Source organism: Sprattus sprattus (genome assembly GCF_963457725.1).
Source record: "Sprattus sprattus genome assembly, chromosome: 3".
In the NCBI taxonomy this organism is placed as follows: domain Eukaryota; kingdom Metazoa; phylum Chordata; class Actinopteri; order Clupeiformes; family Clupeidae; genus Sprattus; species Sprattus sprattus.
In genome coordinates this window covers 39511481-39530252 of record NC_137922.1, presented here as the reverse complement: position 1 = coordinate 39530252, position 18772 = coordinate 39511481, and the positions used below count along the sequence as shown (strand labels likewise).

The window sequence follows — 18772 nt, the reverse complement described above, 5'->3', positions numbered from 1 at the left end:
TAAAGCTACACAAAACCTGACTACTATAATAAGAAATGTTTGTAAGCAGACTTGCCACTTTGCATGACGTACGCAAATGCATACCTACCATCTTTTGTAGTTTGACGCTTTTTTGGGGAATTCTACATGACCTGTATATTTTATTCCTTTTAAATTCAAGTCCAAGATCAATTTTTTTTGTCTCACCCTCACAAATGCTGAGCCATCAGTGTAGAAAGAGGGAGAAAATGACATCCAATTACTCTCAAGTTCAGGGTAGGACTAATTTCTTTTATAGGGTCTGTTTATTTGAAAAGGACAAAAGCAGAAAAAATAAATGTTTTTATCGTTGGTCATCCTTTTCTGTAAACATGAGAACTACAAATCATTTACAACGTGATACGTACTTTAACCCATCATAAAAATTTGACTTCACATTATTCTTTTCTTTTGTGGTTTACTTTCCATTTTGCACAGTTTTTTAATCAAGATGTGTTGGGATCACCTATTTCTAAACCTTTTTTTCATGTATGTTTTTCCCCTGTATGACTGTATTGATACCATTCCCACAATATTTGTGGACTACCTGATAATTAAGTTATCATTGTTTGTGTTCCTAAATAAATATTGTATGTTCTAAGCAACCTCCATTCACTTGTCCCCCCCTGACGCAAATGCCTGGTTGAAGCCATGAAATGAGTAAGTGCCATTTCAGAATTCTAATATAGAGAGATGTGTGCTTACTGACCTGTCCTAGTTTTCTCGCTCCGCATGGCACCACTGTTGCCATGGGATTTTTGTTGAGATGACGTAATGCTCGATCGACATGAAAAAAAGACCTGTCTGATATCTGTGCGGCTGTGAATCTCAACTCCTATTACCATTGGTGTATTTCCAATCAGCCAGTGACCTAGGATCAGGATTATTTATCCCTTTTATCTCAGAACAGATCTCTTGTGTGTACTGGCCCAGGATCGGTGTGTGTGTGTGTGTTACACATGGACGACAGGAGCATCAGACTTCTGACTGACTGGCACTTCACTGTTTGCCCTTCAGAGAAGCCATCCCCCTTCGAGAGGAATAATGTACGGTACCAGTATCACACCGTATTTCATTAGCCACGGGTGATTAATCACACGGCCATATTCTTAATATAAAGATGCAGGCAGTGAAATGCCTCTGGCTCTTACTGGCCTATTTCACCACAGGGTCAAGACTTCAGTGCAGAGCCCAAAAGCAGGGCAAGGTCAGTGGTATGGGGCCGCTCAGGAAGAAAGATGACTGGAGGAGAGGATAGAAGGATAGAGAGAAGGTGTTGGGAGGCGCAAGAGCTCCTAATCACTGGCACTTATCTCCCTGAAAAGAATGAGAGTAAGAAGGATATGTGTAAACATAAACAAACACAGCTGTCTCCACATGACTGGACCCGAACAAAAAATGTGCCCAGTTAGTATGCCGAAAAAGGTTTGAACCTGTGAAAGGGGGTCAGGGAGTTCCCCTACGAAGCTGTGCTTGGTTCAACTCTGGTCCAGCTCCCCAGGGAGGGGTAAGAGAGAGAGAGAGAGAGAGAGATTGAGAGAGAGAAAAGAGGGGAAAGAGATTTAAAAAATGGCAGGGATTGTCTATTTGTCTCCACCCTCTCTCTCTCTCTCTTTCTCTCTCTTTCTGTCTCTCTCTCTCTGCACAGTCACCTCACTGTGTGGTACAGAGGGTGTATGTGTGTTTATGTGTGTGGTACAGAGGGGTGTGTGTGTTTATGTGTTTTTCAGGGCGTGACTTGGTAACCAGGGCCTTGCCAACTTGGCAGCCTCTCTCCTTGGCCAGGGCCTCGCACACGTCTGCTCCCCGTTCTTTGCCAGGTGGATACGGATCGCTCTCGCCCCTGGTGACCTGACTCAACAAAGCACTTCCTGCGTCTGCCCCAACCCACACACCAAGCCTGAGGCTCCAGGAATACACCGGTAGCACCACTGCAAGGGTAGGGCTACGCAGCGGGCACTGGTGTGGCAGAGCAGGGCTCTTGTGGTGGTAACGTAAGACGGAGATGCCTGCTGGTGTACGCCAGTGTTTCAACTTCACTACAAAGCCAGCCTGAGACGCAGTGGGAAGACATTGTGTGTGCGGGTGTGTCTCTGTGTGTGTGTGTGTGTGTGTGTGTGTGTGTGTGTGTGTGTTTGTGTGTGTGTGTGTGTGTGTGTGTGTGTGTGTGTGTGTGCGTAAGTCACAAGTTGCAGCATACAAGCCTGAAACTGGTTTTTAACTCAAGGAGCTGACTTTGCCAAAATCGTCCACATATGGTTGTCAAGCACATTACACCCATACCATACAAGCAAGATACCATGTAGCAGCTCATACAGTTCAGAGTCCACTTCGGTACAGGGCAAGCTGTGTCTGTTCTGAAACGCCATGTTCATGTAGAGATCGAGAGCGGAGGATAACCGCTGGAGGACTGCTGAGGCAGTCTGTTCTGGTCTGATCTGATGGGTCGGGAATGATGCACACCGCACCCTTTTCTTTCAGGCTGCAAATGGAACACACTTATTGGACTTCGTTTGCTTTAAAACAACCAACTTTCTACTCCCTCCTTCAATGTGCCCATTTCTGTATTTTGAATTCAGTTTTTTAGCAGAAAGGCAACATGAAAAAAACTGAGGATATAATTGAACAGATTGGATGATTTGCTACACTGCTTTTGATGTCAGTAGCCTGAATGTCTCAGGGTTGTATTTAAAGTGAGACTCGTGGGTGGGTGACAGCGTTGTCACTGAGGACACACCGCAGAGGGGGAAAGAAAAAGCAAACCATCAGTGACTGACGGGTGTGAGCAGAGAAAGAGAAAGTGTGCATATTCATCCGATATAAAACAAGTGAAACGGATCACGTAGGCGAGAGAGAAAGTAAAAGAAATTAAATTAAGATGAGTTTTCACACAAGGTATCCTGGCTTTCTTTACTTCAGAGAAAGAGAGAGAGAGATGTTGCACCTGTGCCAACAAGCAGCGAATGAACATTTACAAAACAAATGTAATTATCCCAAAAGGCCAGACCAGCAGCACTGGCAGCCTAATAAGAGGGCTCAAAATAAATGTGTGTGCAACCACAAACACACTAACACACTAACACACACACACACACACACACACACACACACACACACACACACACACACACACACACACACACACACACACACACACAAGCGCAAATGCACAAATATTCTCAGAAACATAAACACAAATTCACAACTTAAATACAGACACTTGCAAACATAAACACACACGCAGTTGCACACACTTGCAAACATACACACACACACAAAGACACAGACTCTCACACAAAACGCTCACGAACATAAACACACAACACGAAAACACACAAGCACACTCACAAACACAAGCACACACACACACAAAGAAAGAAAGAAAGAGAGAGAGAGAGTGTGTAAATGGAGATGAATGCTTAAAGTTTTGTCACGGTTGCCATAGTGCCATTCCCAGGTCTTATACAAAGCTAGTGTTTCATTAGCGCCCCGTTGCTCTACTTAATCTACAGGATGCATACAGAACACTGTGTGTGTATGCTGGGAAAGATCCACTGGGATTGACATGCTTTTATGATGCAGGGACATTTAAGTGAGTGAGTGTGTGTATGTGTATGGGTGTGTATGTGTTTGTCTAGACTGCTAAAATCAGGTCAAAGAGGGTGATGACTGTAGCTTACACATACACATAGATACAAATCCACACACACAGAGCTCTCACAATCTCCACCCCCTTGTAATCACACATATTTCAGCTGTAATGCATTCATATCTACCCCCAACCCTTGCACATAAGAAAGTCCCTGTAGGCCTATGTGTGTGTGTGTGTGTGTGTGTGTGTGTGTGTGTGTGTGTGTGTGTGTGTGTGTGTGTGTGTGTGTATGATTGTGTCCTAAATCAAAGCTGATTCCCATTACGTCAGAGCACAGCAGACTGAGCACGCCGTGGAAAAAAATCCCAGCTTGATCCTTACACGCACACACACACAAACAGAACAGACAAATGTGACGACTGTGCTAGGGATGAGTGTCTATGTGTGTGTGTGTGTGTGTGTGTGTATGTGTGTGTGTATGTGAGTGTGTGTATAAGAGAGAATGCATCACACCTCTGCTCTCCCATCAGCCCCCACTGCAGAGCGCTGCGCCTTGGAGGCCCATGCGACAGCGCCATCCATTATGAAACATCACTCACTCCGCCAACGATGCATTTAGCACACCGCAGCCAAACACAGGGACAGGGAAGGGAGACAAAGGAAATAATAAAATAAACACATAGAAAATACAATAGTCCCCCCAAAGAGATTTAAATAAGATGTGCAATGGGATGTTTACTTAATGTGTGAGAGAAAATCAAACCAAATATAATAGTATAATATAATAAGGGTAAAAATCCAATAGAGCTTAGCAATAATCAATATAGCTGTAGTGCAGTGTTTTACACCAGAGAATAGTAGTTTCTTATGAGTAAAAAAAATGTCTGTTTGTCTTTCCAAACAGCGTGGAGGCCTGTGGAGCTGAAGCCGACGGCTGAGTGAGTTTCTGCTCACCCAGGAGGACGGCATGCAGGAGCCATTTTAGCCTCCACACAGCCATGTTCTGTAGATGCAGTCAAACAGCTGCCAGTGCACTATATCACTAAACACAAGCCTGCACACTGCTCACGCTCAGGCCGGCGCAGAGGGAGAGTGAACCGAGCGCTCATTAATATGAAATGAGCTGAGTGTTTATGACGTGGGGGCCCGCCCACCGAACGACCACCACCACGGCAGCAGGGTCCACTCAGCTCAGTCAGGCCCCTCCCCCCCTCTGTGACATCATCACTCGGGTGTCACGTTCAAGACATGTGTCCCACACTTCTGAAAGGGTGGGTGGAGGGGGGGTTGACTGGGGGAAAATGAGGAACAGAAAAAGGGAGGGGAGAACAATTTTCTGCATTTGTTTGACGTGAAACAGTTTTATGTCCTGACACGACTCTTTGATCAGGACATTCTGGAACGCTTTGCATGTTCCTTTCAAGTGCCGTGTGCCATGTGATGATGCCATGCAGATATGACTACAGATGTTGCAGAGTCAATGAAACACATTGAGTTGAATTGATTTAATTTAGATAAAGATGTGTGTGTGTGTGTGTGTGTGTGTGTGTGTGTGTGTGTGTGTGTGTGTGTGTGTGTGTGTGTTTTTGTGTGTGTGTGTTTGTGTGTGCAGGGGGAGGGGAGATGTAGAACAGGCAGGACAGACAGAGGGATAATGCAGAGCTTAGAGGAGGGAAAGAATGTGAGGATATGTCATGAAGGAGGGAGAGAGGGCGGAAGAGAACAACACGGAAGGAAGCTGGAGGAGTGTGGACAAGGGGGAGGGACTAGAGATGAGCACATGGTGACCATGTGTCAATCATCTCACACATACACACACACACGTAACACAAACATACACGAAATGTTAAAACTCATACAGGCTTAAAGACCACACAAAGGCAGGTGCTATCCTGTGCATCTTAGAATCAAGGCATATACATGCTCTAACTCTCCTCCGTCACTCTGTGCGTTGGTTAATATTTCGTTCAGAGCATTTGAACAGTCTGCTCTGTAATATGGTAAAACAGTTAACAAATGCCAGTGCGCTCTGACGTGCTCTACAGCCTGTGGGCTTCTCTGTGTAGAAGGTCGCCACCTACTGGCAAACTGCTGGCAGAGCAAGGCTACACACAGTTTTGTTTTGTGGTGATTTCTTTATGTGCTCAAAGTGAGATATACACAGACTGAATTTTACATATAGGCCATGGTTAATCACGTTATTAATACACTGTTTTATTCTGGTGTGCAAGACAACGTTTGGTTGTTCCTGGGTCCTGACTTACAGTGGTGGTAGTAAAGTTGTCCATGTTAACACCTGCAACCATAGTCACTCATTGAAGGCCTCAGACCAGGGGTGGCCAACCCGCGGCTCGCGAGCCGCATGCGGCTCTTTGCCGGCTGACGTGCGGCTCGGCTCCAGCTCGAGTGCTCACTCACTTTTCTCTTGGTGTACAGAATTTTCATATTGTAAAACAAATATCTAAAATGCATATTTTTCACGCAATATATTTGGAAATACAGACAAAAAGTCTGCCCGATTTGAATGGGGTATTTATTCATGTATATTTTGTCATCACGCGATCTTGAGAGATGTCTTCAAGTAACGTTAATGTTCCAAACATGAAACATTCTTTCTAATGTGTGCACCCAGTTTCAGAGAGTTACTAGCCAGACTAGCAGTAGCTACTGATAGAATGCCATGGATCCAGCAAAGCGTAAAGCTAAACGAAAATATGAAGATACGTTCTTGCCTGAATGGGAGGAATTATTTGCGCAGCGAAATGGAAAACCCCTCTGCTTAATATGCCAGACGTCACTGTCGCATTCTAAAGCCTCAAACTTGGAGCGCCGTCTCTCCACACACAATGCTAACTAACATAGCTCAGGAGTTCCTAAAGGCACAGAGATGGGCAAGCACAAGGTACATACTTTGAAACGTCAGTCAGAGAAACAGACTCGGTTTTTGGGAAATTTACTCTGAAGTAGGCTACTCTGAAACGGTCACGTTGGCATTGTATCAGGTGTCATTGAATATTGCTCGAGCAAAAAAGTAATATAGTGAGGGAGAGTTTGAAAATTGAACAGAGGATATCTGACATTAACTATAATTAGCACCTATCTCAACAGGTGTCTTCAATATGTTTATTTTAGTGCCATATTTTAAATCTACATTCGTTAATTTCTCTTCCTGAAACCCACTAGAGGACACTATTTAAAAGGTTATTTCCAATAAAAGGTTGGCAACTGCTGTGATTAAGCTCTTCTCGAGGCACAGTCTGTTCCAATGCTTTGTTTTGATCACAGTTATGCAGAAAAGGAGGCCTCACTTAAATATGTGGAGGCAAAGGGTAGTAGCTGCTCCTAAAATTTCTCTCCCAGGTCAGAGTGCTCCTGCTTCACACACATCCAACACAACATCTCAGCAAATGTCTTCAATATGTTTATATTTGTGCCATATTTTAAATCTAAATGTGTTAATTTCTCTTCCTAAAACCCACTAAATGACACTATTTAAAAGGTTATTTTCAAAAAAAATCTTATGGGGGAGCATGCCCCCAGACCCCCCTAGTTTTGCTTGGTCACAGGGGAAAAAAATGGTTTTATGTAGGGGCTTATCCCCCCCAAAAAAAGTGGGATCCTAGATTCGTGAGGCTCTTTGAAATGGTGTTGGATTTTGTTGTGGCTCTTTGAGCTGGACTGGTTGGCCACCCCTGCCTCAGACGGATCAGCCTAGTGTCTAACAGTACATTGAATGCTGGCTACTCCCTCCATTTGTATCCACAGTCAATATTGTGTGTCTCCGTGGGTATCCTAATAGGTTTCATCCTGACTGATGCTTGTGTGAATTCATCTGCTTGCATCTGATTCTCTCTTCACCTCCTTTCTCCTTCTGCCACCCCATCTTTTTATATCAGGACCCGGCCAGGCCCAAGCAGATGCCCTCCCCCACCCACTATCTTCTGGGTTCAGCTCAATGTTTCTTCATGTTAAGAGGATGTTTTTTCTTGTCATCATTGCCTAAGTGCTTGCTCTAGGTGGTTCAGGCTCTGGGCTCTATAAAGAACCTTGAGACCACTTCGGTAGTTATTGGCACTCTATATATCAATAAAAAATGAGAGTTGAGATACATGCATTTACAAAACGCATCGAGATATGAACATACAGCCGAGGGGAGAACATGGCCTACCAATCTGATTTAGAGCCCTTGTAGAACTTTTAGGTTATGAAAACGTGACCCATTCAAAATGTGTTTGAAAACACTTGGCTTGGGTCAATGCTTCCATCCAACTATCCTGAACTTCGACAAGCATGCAAACCACCACACATTTTATGGAAGTATTCAAGTGTGAGTGGAATATCTTTTTAGTGAAGAAAAACAACATGTAATGCAGATGGAGAAAAATAACACACAGTGAAGGAATATTCCAGAATTAACGTTGTTCCTTTATTTCTTTACTGGGCGCCATCTGCAGTCATAACAAAACTGCACCATACAATAACAATGCACTGTTTTGTCCTGTTTGGCATTAATCATAACATGCAAATGTTTTATTGATATAGTTACAGTGAATGCTGATTACTGTGGACTGCCATGGTAATGCACACAAGGGACTAAAGAGTACTTCCTCTGAATAGGGTAGACAGTCAAGTTACAGTTTCCCGACTGTGACCCAATAAGAATACTATTGCGCATCATCACACTTATTTTCCCAGTGCTTCGAGCAGATCGACATAGGAAGCTGAATCTGCAGAGCCGTACCAGAATTTCAGCCTCGAAAGGTAATCTTGCGTGCAATTCTTAGAAATGCTTAAGAAAAAAGCTTGAGGGGAGACAGGCAAGGCTTACCATTTCCTCTTCCATTTTAATATTCTCTACTGTAAGTCTACAATTCCTAATTATCTTCAGAAATCTTGTATGACTGTAGCCAATGTGGCAACCCCTTGGTCTGCGTTGTTTGTTTTGACATTAGTTAACCGCTGCCTCCTCTCTTTTGCTTTTGGAAAGCCCCATACAACATCAGTTTTATAACTGTTTGAATTACTGGAAAGAGCATGTATTTTGCCACGATCTGATCAAAAGGACACTAGATGTGTGTAAGCAAAGACTTCTAAACAGGTGGCATGATACTAATAAAAAGAATGCTTCACTTGGCTCCTAGCTATTCAATAAGTTTGATTATTCATTTGCATGGCATTGGTGGCTGGATAGCTTTGGACTACGGCCCTTACATATTGCCCCCTCTTTCATGACGTGTAACTGGCTACCATGTTTTTCCACATTTTCACTACCATCTCTACCATCCTGGCGATCATCGTCATGGTAATAACCACATTATTATTATGTTATCCTCCCTCCGTCACTGTCGCCTGCAGTATGTCTGCCGCTGGAGAGGAGCCGGAGGTGGACCCATCCTGTAAGGCTCTGTGGCTGCTGGCCTTCAGGCGGCAGCATCTGCAGCACCGGCGCCTCCTGGTGCTCAAAGCCCGGGAGGTCAGCTGCCGGGTTGGGGTCAGTTCAGAGCCACCCGAGGAGAACATCAACGCCTCAGGTCAGCTCCTACATCACACCCCACTGGCTGCCAGTCTTTTCATCTGATGAGAGAGACTGATAGACAGTCCAGTGTAAAAAACAGTTCATTCATCATTCAAGAAAATACAAGGTAGGGTTTGGACAGCTATAAAAGAGAAAATATTCAGGAAACATCAAGAGGCAACAGAATGGATTTTAGGTAAAAATTATTTAGGGGAACTTGAACTGTGTCTAAATGTGCCTAAATCTGTGGACTACCAGAGCTGGAGTCCATTGAAGCAGAACTTGAAGAAATGTCCAGGCGAGAGGAATGGCTGCTCAAAAGTGGAGGTCTCCAAAAGGATCCTTACGGTAAAATATGTTGCACATAATACACATTCTCTAAATAGACTTTGTGGTAATTCATTGTTCTATTATCCTATGTATTTGATCAAACTTCTCTTTCTCAGATGTGCGATTATTTGGAGAGCTGATAGTTCCAGGTAAGACTGCGTGAATTCAAATACAGCAAATATACTCAATTGCTTCATTCTAAATTCATATACCCGTACTACTTGATTCAGAAACGGTTTTCTCTGACTGAACTATTTTTCAGAGCCAGACTACGATTTGCTGAAATTTCCAGGTAAGACAGCATGAATCTAAATACAGCAAAGATATTCCATTGCTTCATTCTAAATTCATATACCAGTACTACTTGATTCAAACACAGTTTTTTCCGACTGAACTATTTTTCAGAGCCAGACTACGATTTGCTGAAATTTCCAGGTAAGACAGCGTGAATCTAAATACAGCAAAGATATTCCATTGCTTCATTCTAAATTCATATACCAGTACTACTTGATTCAGAAAGTTTACTCCGACCGACCTATATTTCAGAGCCAGACTACGATATGCCTGAGGAACCCCCCAGCCAACCCGAGCCTCCAGAAAACAGTAAAAATAGTTAATATTTCACCTCTCTACCTGGTGATTGGTTACCTTCTGATACTATCTGATGGCTTTGTTTGCATTTCCCCCTCCGGTAGTGTTGTCATTTCCATAGAGTGAATTGAACTTGTGAACTTGTGCTAAAGCTTGTCGTTTGCAGATTATTATCTTTAGACAGTGAATAATGTCATGATGAAAAAGGGATGAGTTATTGTGAGATTTTGTCTTTAAGTGTGATATTACTGCTGTGGAGATGCCTGTCCATCATTTCTATGAATAGAGTGGTCAGGCTTTCAAAGGAAAAACAAGTGTTGTGTAGTGTTAAATAATAGAGAGGGTTTCTCTTTTCTCTTTTTCCTTCACCTAGAGACAGGTAGGGTTGGGACCTCTACAGGGGTAGGAGGTGTGTGTGCGTGGGTGGGTGGGTGGCTGGATGTGTGGAAAGGGGGCTAGGGGTGTGTTACTGTAAATTGTACATTGTTCAGTATCTCTTTTATGTCCTCATTTTGTATCGTCGATGCTCAATAACCATACTTATAAAAAAATAAAAAAATGAGAGATGATCCACACACTTAATGCAAACTGGCCCAAATACTTATGTATCTTAGTATAAAATATTGTTGCAACATAATATTCTAAACAGTTTCTGACTCCACAGATAGAGATAGAAAGGAATTTCTACATGACTCGTTCGTAAAAGCATTTATGTATAAAAACATTAATGTAATGATGTAAAGAACTGCTCACTACTCACTCTAATGGTTGTTTGGAGCAGACACACATTGCTGAGGAGCAGGGGTCTGACTGAGCCAGTATGGGGGTTAACTGACGTCTGGCGCTTTCTTGTCTGTTGTTGTGCAGCTCCCAGGCCGGTGGTGCCAGAGGACAAACTTCGTCGGGATCCTGACTGGGTCACGTGCTCTTCTTGCTTAAGGGTCGTCCACACAGTCGTCAAGCACACAGTGACTGAGAACAGTTGGCTTCTGTGCTGCATATTGTCGGTGTTTGGGTACGTATACTACATAGAGACTGGTAGGTAGAGGATGACTGATCATTCTGTGACTATTATGACCATGACTCCAGGCACCACTGGAGTGGTTTAATTTCTCTCATCTTAGTTTTACAGATCCAAATTCAGTTTCTCTCTGGTTTCACACTTCCTTTCAAAGATGGAATAAGCTGAATATAAGGAGTACATAAAACATACGTACATAGACTATAATACAATACATACAGAATATAAGGACTTCTTAATTGTTTACAGTGATGAGAACTAGAAGGCTTGGTTTGTTTTCTCTGCAGGTGTGTTTGTGGGTGCTGCCTCATCCCTTTCTTCTTACACTATTTCAAGGACGTCTGCCATTATTGTCCCGACTGTAAAGCAAAGATTCGCAAGATACCAAGAATTTGAGATGGTAGCTGCACCGATTCTGATCAGAGAAGAGGAAGTGGGCAGAATGCTGAAGCGATATAAGTCGATCAAGCGATTTCTGGAAGTTTGCCTGAGCCTGACTGATCAACTGACCCAAGGACAGTGATTGCAACTGACCAGTGTCTGTGAGAACTCAATGACCCGAGAAGGAGACATTGTTTGGATCACATAAACAACCAGGAAGCTCAAATGTACATAATATGACAAGGCTGATAGGCATTTGAGACCCAATATTCTCCACAGTATGCGCCTGAATGACCGATGTTTCTATTGGTCAAGGAGAGTTTGCTATGCAGCTGCCCAAGCGCTGGAATTACCTTCATATCTGCACAGTATGGAAACAAGCTGTAATAAAATAGTTCTGTAATAAAAGCTGTAATAATTAAGTTTCGCTTGTGTCAATGTGCACATTTCCGTAGTATTTTCTTACTTTAAAGTGCCTTGAGAAATGTAATTGTTTTGGTGCTATACAAATAAATTAAAATAAAATAAAATTGAATTGAACTTTCCACTGCGGGCTTCTGCTTGTAACGGAGTAGCAGAACCGAAATCTCTGGAATTTAATCTACAATGTCAATACTTGTTATAACCTGGAAAACAAACCATGTACATTCCTTTGAACATTGATATTTGTATGTATAGCCAGTAAAATTTTTGTTTCAGCTAGAGCTCATTACCAAACCTTGTATTTTGAAGTGATTCCCTCTTTGACCTCTCAAACAGAGATTAAAACATTGCCTCAGACATCATGTTCACAGTACATCAAATTTTATTGACACATAACAGCATATATAGATCTTTTTTTTTTCGTTTAGTTTTTCTTTCCATCCCTTACAACTATTTACACAGAAGAGCTCATGGATGCGTAAACATGTATAAAAATATGCATTACAGCACATCCATTAAAATATGTACACAATGTGCAAAACGTATGGCATACAGATGATTCAGCCTCTCAGAGGGGAGGGATGCCTCTCTCTCTCTCCTCCCTCACTCACTCCCTTTCTCCACCTCTGCTACAGAAACACACAGCATCACAAACCAACTACAGAAGGCTAGAAGAGGACTGAAAGCAGGACAGAGATGGCAGATAAAAAAAAATATCATCAAACCATAACAGTATTTATATTTCATAATAAATGTGTAAAATAGGGTGGGGGAGGGGGTAGGGGTTCCCGTGACTCCTAGTGGTCCAAGCGGCAGGGAGGAGAGAGGCTGAAGACAGACGAGAGGAGTGGAGCTCCTCTTGCCGTTTTACCGAACAAAACAAGACTAGGCTATTTGTTTGCGTGGCTCTAAAGGGAGACAAAGGCAGTGCCATGATATGAAGCCGGGGGAACAGTGCAGCAAGTGCCGCACGGTGTAGAAACGTATTGCTTCGCTCGCCTCGTGGAGACGATCCCTTCGACTTGATGTTGCTGCTTTCCATTTTTTGCGTTTCTGTTTCGGACCAGCTTGAAGCCAAACCACTATCTGAAATATTTTCATACGTCTAAAAAAAGGATAAACATCATCCATTACGAATACCATAAAACCATTAATTATGATATTTTTCTTTTAAAAAAAGTGTTCTTACAATGATTTTTTAAAAAGATCATCATTGACCATCCTATGATATTTTTTCCAACGTTTCGGTTTGGCAACTAGGGCTCTTTTTCTTTAGTTTTTTTTTTTTTACCTTGTAGCGTTACAAGTAACACACATGCACGGCAATCCTTCCAAACTGCACTATGGCAGGGCCAGCGTGTCATCTGGGAAGGCCTTTCTAGGTATCATCTTTCATGATCTCAGACCCATCAATGGGTCTTTCAATCTGGATTTGAGCTATAAGCTCTTGACTTGTTACAAGCGTTTATTTGGCATCATACCAGCTTTAGACCTCAGCTTTCGAGGGCATGACTTTGTCAATGCATCAGGTAAACAGTACAGAGCCATCGCCACAAGCCGAACACGAATACACCCAGAACTGTGATAACCGCAAGCTTTAGCGAAAAACAGAACAAATCACAAGGAACAGACTCGCACACGTAGTCATGCACACACATATAGACACACACATAGACATTTGACAACTCTTCCAAAACACAGACAAACAGACAAGACCTTGACAGAAATGACATCAATACTAAAGGTGCTTGCTTTTTTCCATGATTGTTGCAGCAAAAAAGTGCTTGTAGTCTGTGAACCATTTATCGAAGCCATGCAGGGACTGAGGTCGACTGCCAACGAATGACAGGAGTACAAGTATAGCTCTCAGGTGACTGTGTCAAGTATTGCTTCTGAATGGAGATGAGGTAAGCGCGACTGCTGGGATGTCTTTTGGGTTGTTGGTGCCGGTGGCAGGGTCTTGTCGAGGACGAGACATCTACTCGCATGCTTTCATGCACGAGTATAGAGACAATATATACTCACGAGTATATACTCACAATCAGTGTCGAAGCGCTTAGAATTAGCTACTGACTGTTTACACGAATTCTTAAACTTCAGGAGCTGAATTGAATAATGAAGATTAATCAATACTCAACCCAAAAGCCTGTTACATATTGTTATTACGGTTTCTTCTAATGGGAGTATGATATTTGCTAGAGGTGATCTTTTCTGACTCGTCTTATTTCAAGAAATCCAACCTGAAGAGCTTTGCTTCTCCTGCACAAGTCTAAGGTGGCAAGACAGCCATAATTTAGTGATATTGCTAACTAATCATCATCTTAAAATTAAGATAGTATCTTTCAAATGTTTGCTGTTCTGACACTCGTCCTAACAGACACAAAGACCTTTAGTGCTACTTGAGGAGTAGGACCTTTAGCAGAAAGGACTTTCTTGCCAAATTCTTGCCAGTCAATTAGCACACCATTGTCTTTAACTAAAAATAGTGACTATGATGAAAGTGCTTGGGGAAGGAGCTGGTAAACCTTGGGTAATAGCAATACAAACTTACACATGCACAGACACACACACATGAAGAAGTATCCATGCATCCAACCAGACAGAGGCGCAGGTAACATGAATTTGAACACAGCCAGAAAGGAGGACTGTGTCTCAGATGGGACAGGTGTTTGAACACTGAAGTAATGCAGTTGAGTGGTCACATGACCTCAGACGGAGTGGGGTTTCCTATCGCACAAACTCATGACGGTGCCACGGGTAACCAGCAGTATGTCTGTCATCACCCTAGATGTGACCAATAACACACCTAGAGGAAAGTGTCAGAAAGTGTTGTTTTGAGTTATACTTTACATCTGGGAGGTAGCAAGCCAATGTCTTTAGTGTTTCAAAACAGCAATTCTATAAAGTGACGCCTAAACATCCATTCAGATGTATGAACTTTTGAGACACAATTTTGTCTCAGGTTTGATTGACTGAAATTAATAACTGAAAGACTTAACAACTGACATGGGAGTACACTATAAATGCTATGGTAGCTCACAGACCGCAATTTCTTGTCATTAGGAATAAACATCCCTTCTGAACTATAATGCATCTGTCCATCCTCTAGAGTCTAGAGACTCAGATTGGCGCAGACAATACACACGCACACACGTGCTTGCGCACCAGCACCAGCGCACCAGCACACACACACACACACACACCAAAAGCGAATTTGACCTCCATGAAGCCTGCCTGTATTTAGTCCTCCAATTGCCATTGTCCTACAGCAGCTGAAACAATCCTTCTGTGGAGTCAGTTAAACTACAAAAACAAACAAACAGACACTAAAGAGTAGGGGTGTGCCAAATAATCGTCATGACGATGCATCGCGATTCTAATTTTCACGATCAACTGCATCGATTGTTGACGCCAAGTATCGATTATTAATTTAAAAAAAAAAAAAAATTTTTTTTTTTTTTTTTTTTTTTAAATTGCATGAATGGTTGGCGAACATCAAGCATTTCTGGCCGCGCGATACTGCGACAAGTCATTCATAAACAAAACATGCAGTGTATCCAGTAATAATAATATTTGTGTTAAGTAACCTCCAAAAGTCGTTTAAATAAATACAGCTATGTATGAACTGAGTTGCTTTGAGTTATCAATTGAACACACTATCCAGATCATACACAGCCAGTCAGCCACTGGTAATGGCTTCATTTTTTTCTAACAGTGTTCAGTGAAAATTCGCAATGCATCGCAATGCATCGCAATAATTCAAGTATCGCGATGCATCGTGATAGAATCGTATCGTGGCATGTGAATCGTGATACGAATCGAATCGTGACTTCTTTGGCAATACCCACCCCTACTAAAGAGATAGATGGTTCATGCCCTGTGTGCTCTTGCCAGCTCAGTGAAGGTTTAGTGGTTGAGGTATGCAGTGTCACATGATCTGCCTCACATTCAGTCCCACCTACTCTATAACGCAGGTGAGATGAGTTCTCTGACTGTCCACACACACAAACATAAAAACAAAGGCGTGAAGTATGTGTGTGTATGAGTTTTAGTGATGAAGGGATGAAGCAGTGTTGCCATGGAACTGTCCTCTCTACACGTGGGCTCCAGCTGAAGGCGGTGAGCTTTGGAAATCAGTCAATCAACTCAGACACAAGTTGAACACAAAAAGAAGAAATGGAAAATGTATCCAGAGCCAAGTGACTTGAGACACTGTGATGCATGGAGTATGTGTGTGTGTGAAAATATGGTTCATTCCATGTGCCAACACACGTATATGTGTCCATGATTCACTTCTGTGGTTCCTGTGAAGACCAACTTCAAATCCCACTGCTGAGTGAACAGCAGTCACAGTTCTGGAACCCTCTTCTTAATAATTGAGACGCTGACAGACTCCATCAAGCTGAGAATCGGTCTTGTTCTGTATGGCACGGACAGTCCAAACCACCCCAACAAAAAGGTCCTTCACCGGAGGGACATTCCCTCATCTTTGCATGTTGGCAAGCATTTCCATTTTTTCCCTCAATGTGTTCATCGTAAACGACCCTCATAAGGTCTGTGTTTTTCCGCAAAATCTAGTGCTCTCCTATCAGTACAGCTAAATAGCTGCCTCTCACTATTGGGACACAGTCTAGAACATTCATGTGATACCTCTCTGGATTTCTCTCCTGAAACCACATTTGGTCGTTCATCTTGATCTGAAACGCACCACTGGATGGATGCATCAGGGATATGATACCTAGAGTCTCTAACATGTGAACTATGGAGTCTTAAGTACTCAGGTGTTTGAGTTTGGTTGTTGGTACTACTCCGCTCCCTGAGCTTCTCTAGTCTTAATTAGAAGCTGATTACTGTCGAGTGGCTGTCCCATCGTATGGTCAAAAAGCGGCGCCTGCCCTGCCTGCCTCCTAGACAGACTGCCTGGTCTGTGTCCTTCGCAAGGGGCGGCGTTCAGCCCACTGTCTGAAGGAAATGAGAAGCCCTCCCTCAGAGAATGAATGAATTATTAAGTGTTGTCAGACTGCAAGGGGATCCGTGAGGACTGAGTGCACTCCTGCCCTAGTGAGGGACCTGGGCCATGACAGGCCCAACAGAGAGGGGTGATACAGGCATGCTGCATATCCTCAGGCTTCGCATGTGTGTAGAGTAGTGATCAGTGTTTGTGTGTGTGTGTGTGTGTGTGTGTGTGTGTGTGTGTGTGTGTGTGTGTGTGTGTGTGAGAGTATGTGAGTGTGTGTGTGTGTGTGTGTGTGTGGATGTAGGTTGGCAGAGGCAGGCCGCTAAAAAATGTGGGTGGGACTCTTGAGGTACGAAGATCAACATGGTCACTTGGGAGACGCACACACTCTTCATACACAACCATCCAACTACCCTCTCGAGTACAAACCCAGCACCATCCTCAAAGCTAGACAAGGATGTAGGTGAGGGAGAGAAATAAAAAAGGAGAGATTGACAGAGAGAGAGAGATGGAAAAAGAGAGAGATGGAGAAAGAGAGAGGGCGAAGCCCTCAGTCCCAGGGCATCTGCAGATCGTGCGTGTCCAGGAAGTCTGTGGCCATGCCCAGCGGGTTGAGGGTGCCCATGGTCCCTGGCATGGTAAGGTCCAGCCACTCCATGCTGTCCAGGCCGGCCTCCTGCAGGCTGAAGGACGAGGATGAGCTGGAGGGGCCCAGGCCACCAGTCTCGTTGAAGCCCAGGTCCGTCGTGTCCATGGGGGAGTGCACCGAGTGCTGGGAGTCGGCCAGGAGCTGCGCGTGCAGGTCTTCCAGCAGCCGGGGCTCAGCCTCCAGCGCCCCGTCCAGCAGCGCCTCCAGCTGGTTGTCGGTGGCCAGCGAGGCCAGGCTGGGCAGCATATCCACGCCCATGACCGGAGGCGGCGCCAGCTGCACGTGGGCGGGCGGCCGGGAGAGGGCCGTGTTGATGGGCAGCGTGGTGACGCTGGCGGTGACGGGCATCAGCTTTGGCGTGGAGGGCTCGTGAGGACCGAAGGGCGTGATCTCTGTAAGGGGGGTGAGGGAAGAGGGGCTTCAGTTACACTGTGGTGGTGCATGAACGATCATGCTGAATTGGCACAGAAATACTACCTACAGTAATGTCTTCACAGACAAGTGTGAGCTATGCCCTCAAAAACCAAGGGGGTACGAGGACAGAGCACACATCATAGGAAGGTCTGAAGTTTCAGCCTGCATTAATAAATCCTTAAAATCTAATGGGCCCATTTGCAGACTACTGTCTCAATAGACAGAAAAGCAGGGTAAGTGATGTACTCCAGCTACGTGTGAATTGTGGGTGGGCATCCTGAAAAGCGGTGTCTGCATTTAATCGCTTTGAGTGCTGATCTCTTATCAGTTCTGCCCTGAAACTCTGACTGACTCTCCCTGATGCTGATGCTCTTTACTCCTCATGGCTCCCCAGGGAGGAGGAGGAGGATGGAGGAGGAGGAGGAGGAGGAGGAGGAGGAGGAGAAGAGAGTGTCGACAGCCTAACCAGACGAGACGTGTGCTGCTCTGAGACAAAGTCGCTCCGCTCTTGCTCCAGTCTTACCTCCACTCTCGATCAGGATGTCGAACAGGTCGTCCATTTGCTGGCTGGTTGCCGTGGGAACCTGGGGCACAAGAATAGCACGGCTCTGTGTGAGGGGTTAAGTGAAGGAGTGAGATGTTTGCTGTGAGAGGCGAGCATCTTCTCGAGTGCTTAAGAGCACTCCGCACATTTATTGAAAAGATGTAGTATCAGTGTGTGAGTTCGTGTTGGGGACAAAAAGACGGAAAAATATCACAGTATACTACAGTATACAGAATACTATCCTGTGAAAAATGATCAACACATGCCACTTTTAAGTATAAATAAATGGTAAGTAGATATCCTTTCAATGGATTTGTCCACATTTAAGGAAAACGTA

At 43.9% G+C, this 18772-nt stretch overlaps 1 protein-coding gene across 6 annotated transcripts in view; it reads right to left on the bottom strand.

Annotated features, from left to right (window-relative positions):
• Positions 1 to 12257: 12257 nt before the first annotated feature.
• The window catches only part of mrtfba (myocardin related transcription factor Ba), a 36425-nt gene continuing 29910 nt past the window's right edge, over positions 12258 to 18772 (bottom strand). For all 6 annotated transcript variants that reach the window (XM_080835754.1, XM_080835753.1, XM_080835758.1 and 3 more), the window contains 2 exons: positions 18415 to 18475; positions 12258 to 17869 (listed from right to left, as the gene is read on the bottom strand). In XM_080835754.1, coding sequence (XP_080691880.1) covers positions 17379 to 17869; positions 18415 to 18475 — 552 coding nt within the window. In that variant the 3' untranslated portion in view covers positions 12258 to 17378. The remainder of the gene's footprint in view (positions 17870 to 18414; positions 18476 to 18772) is intronic.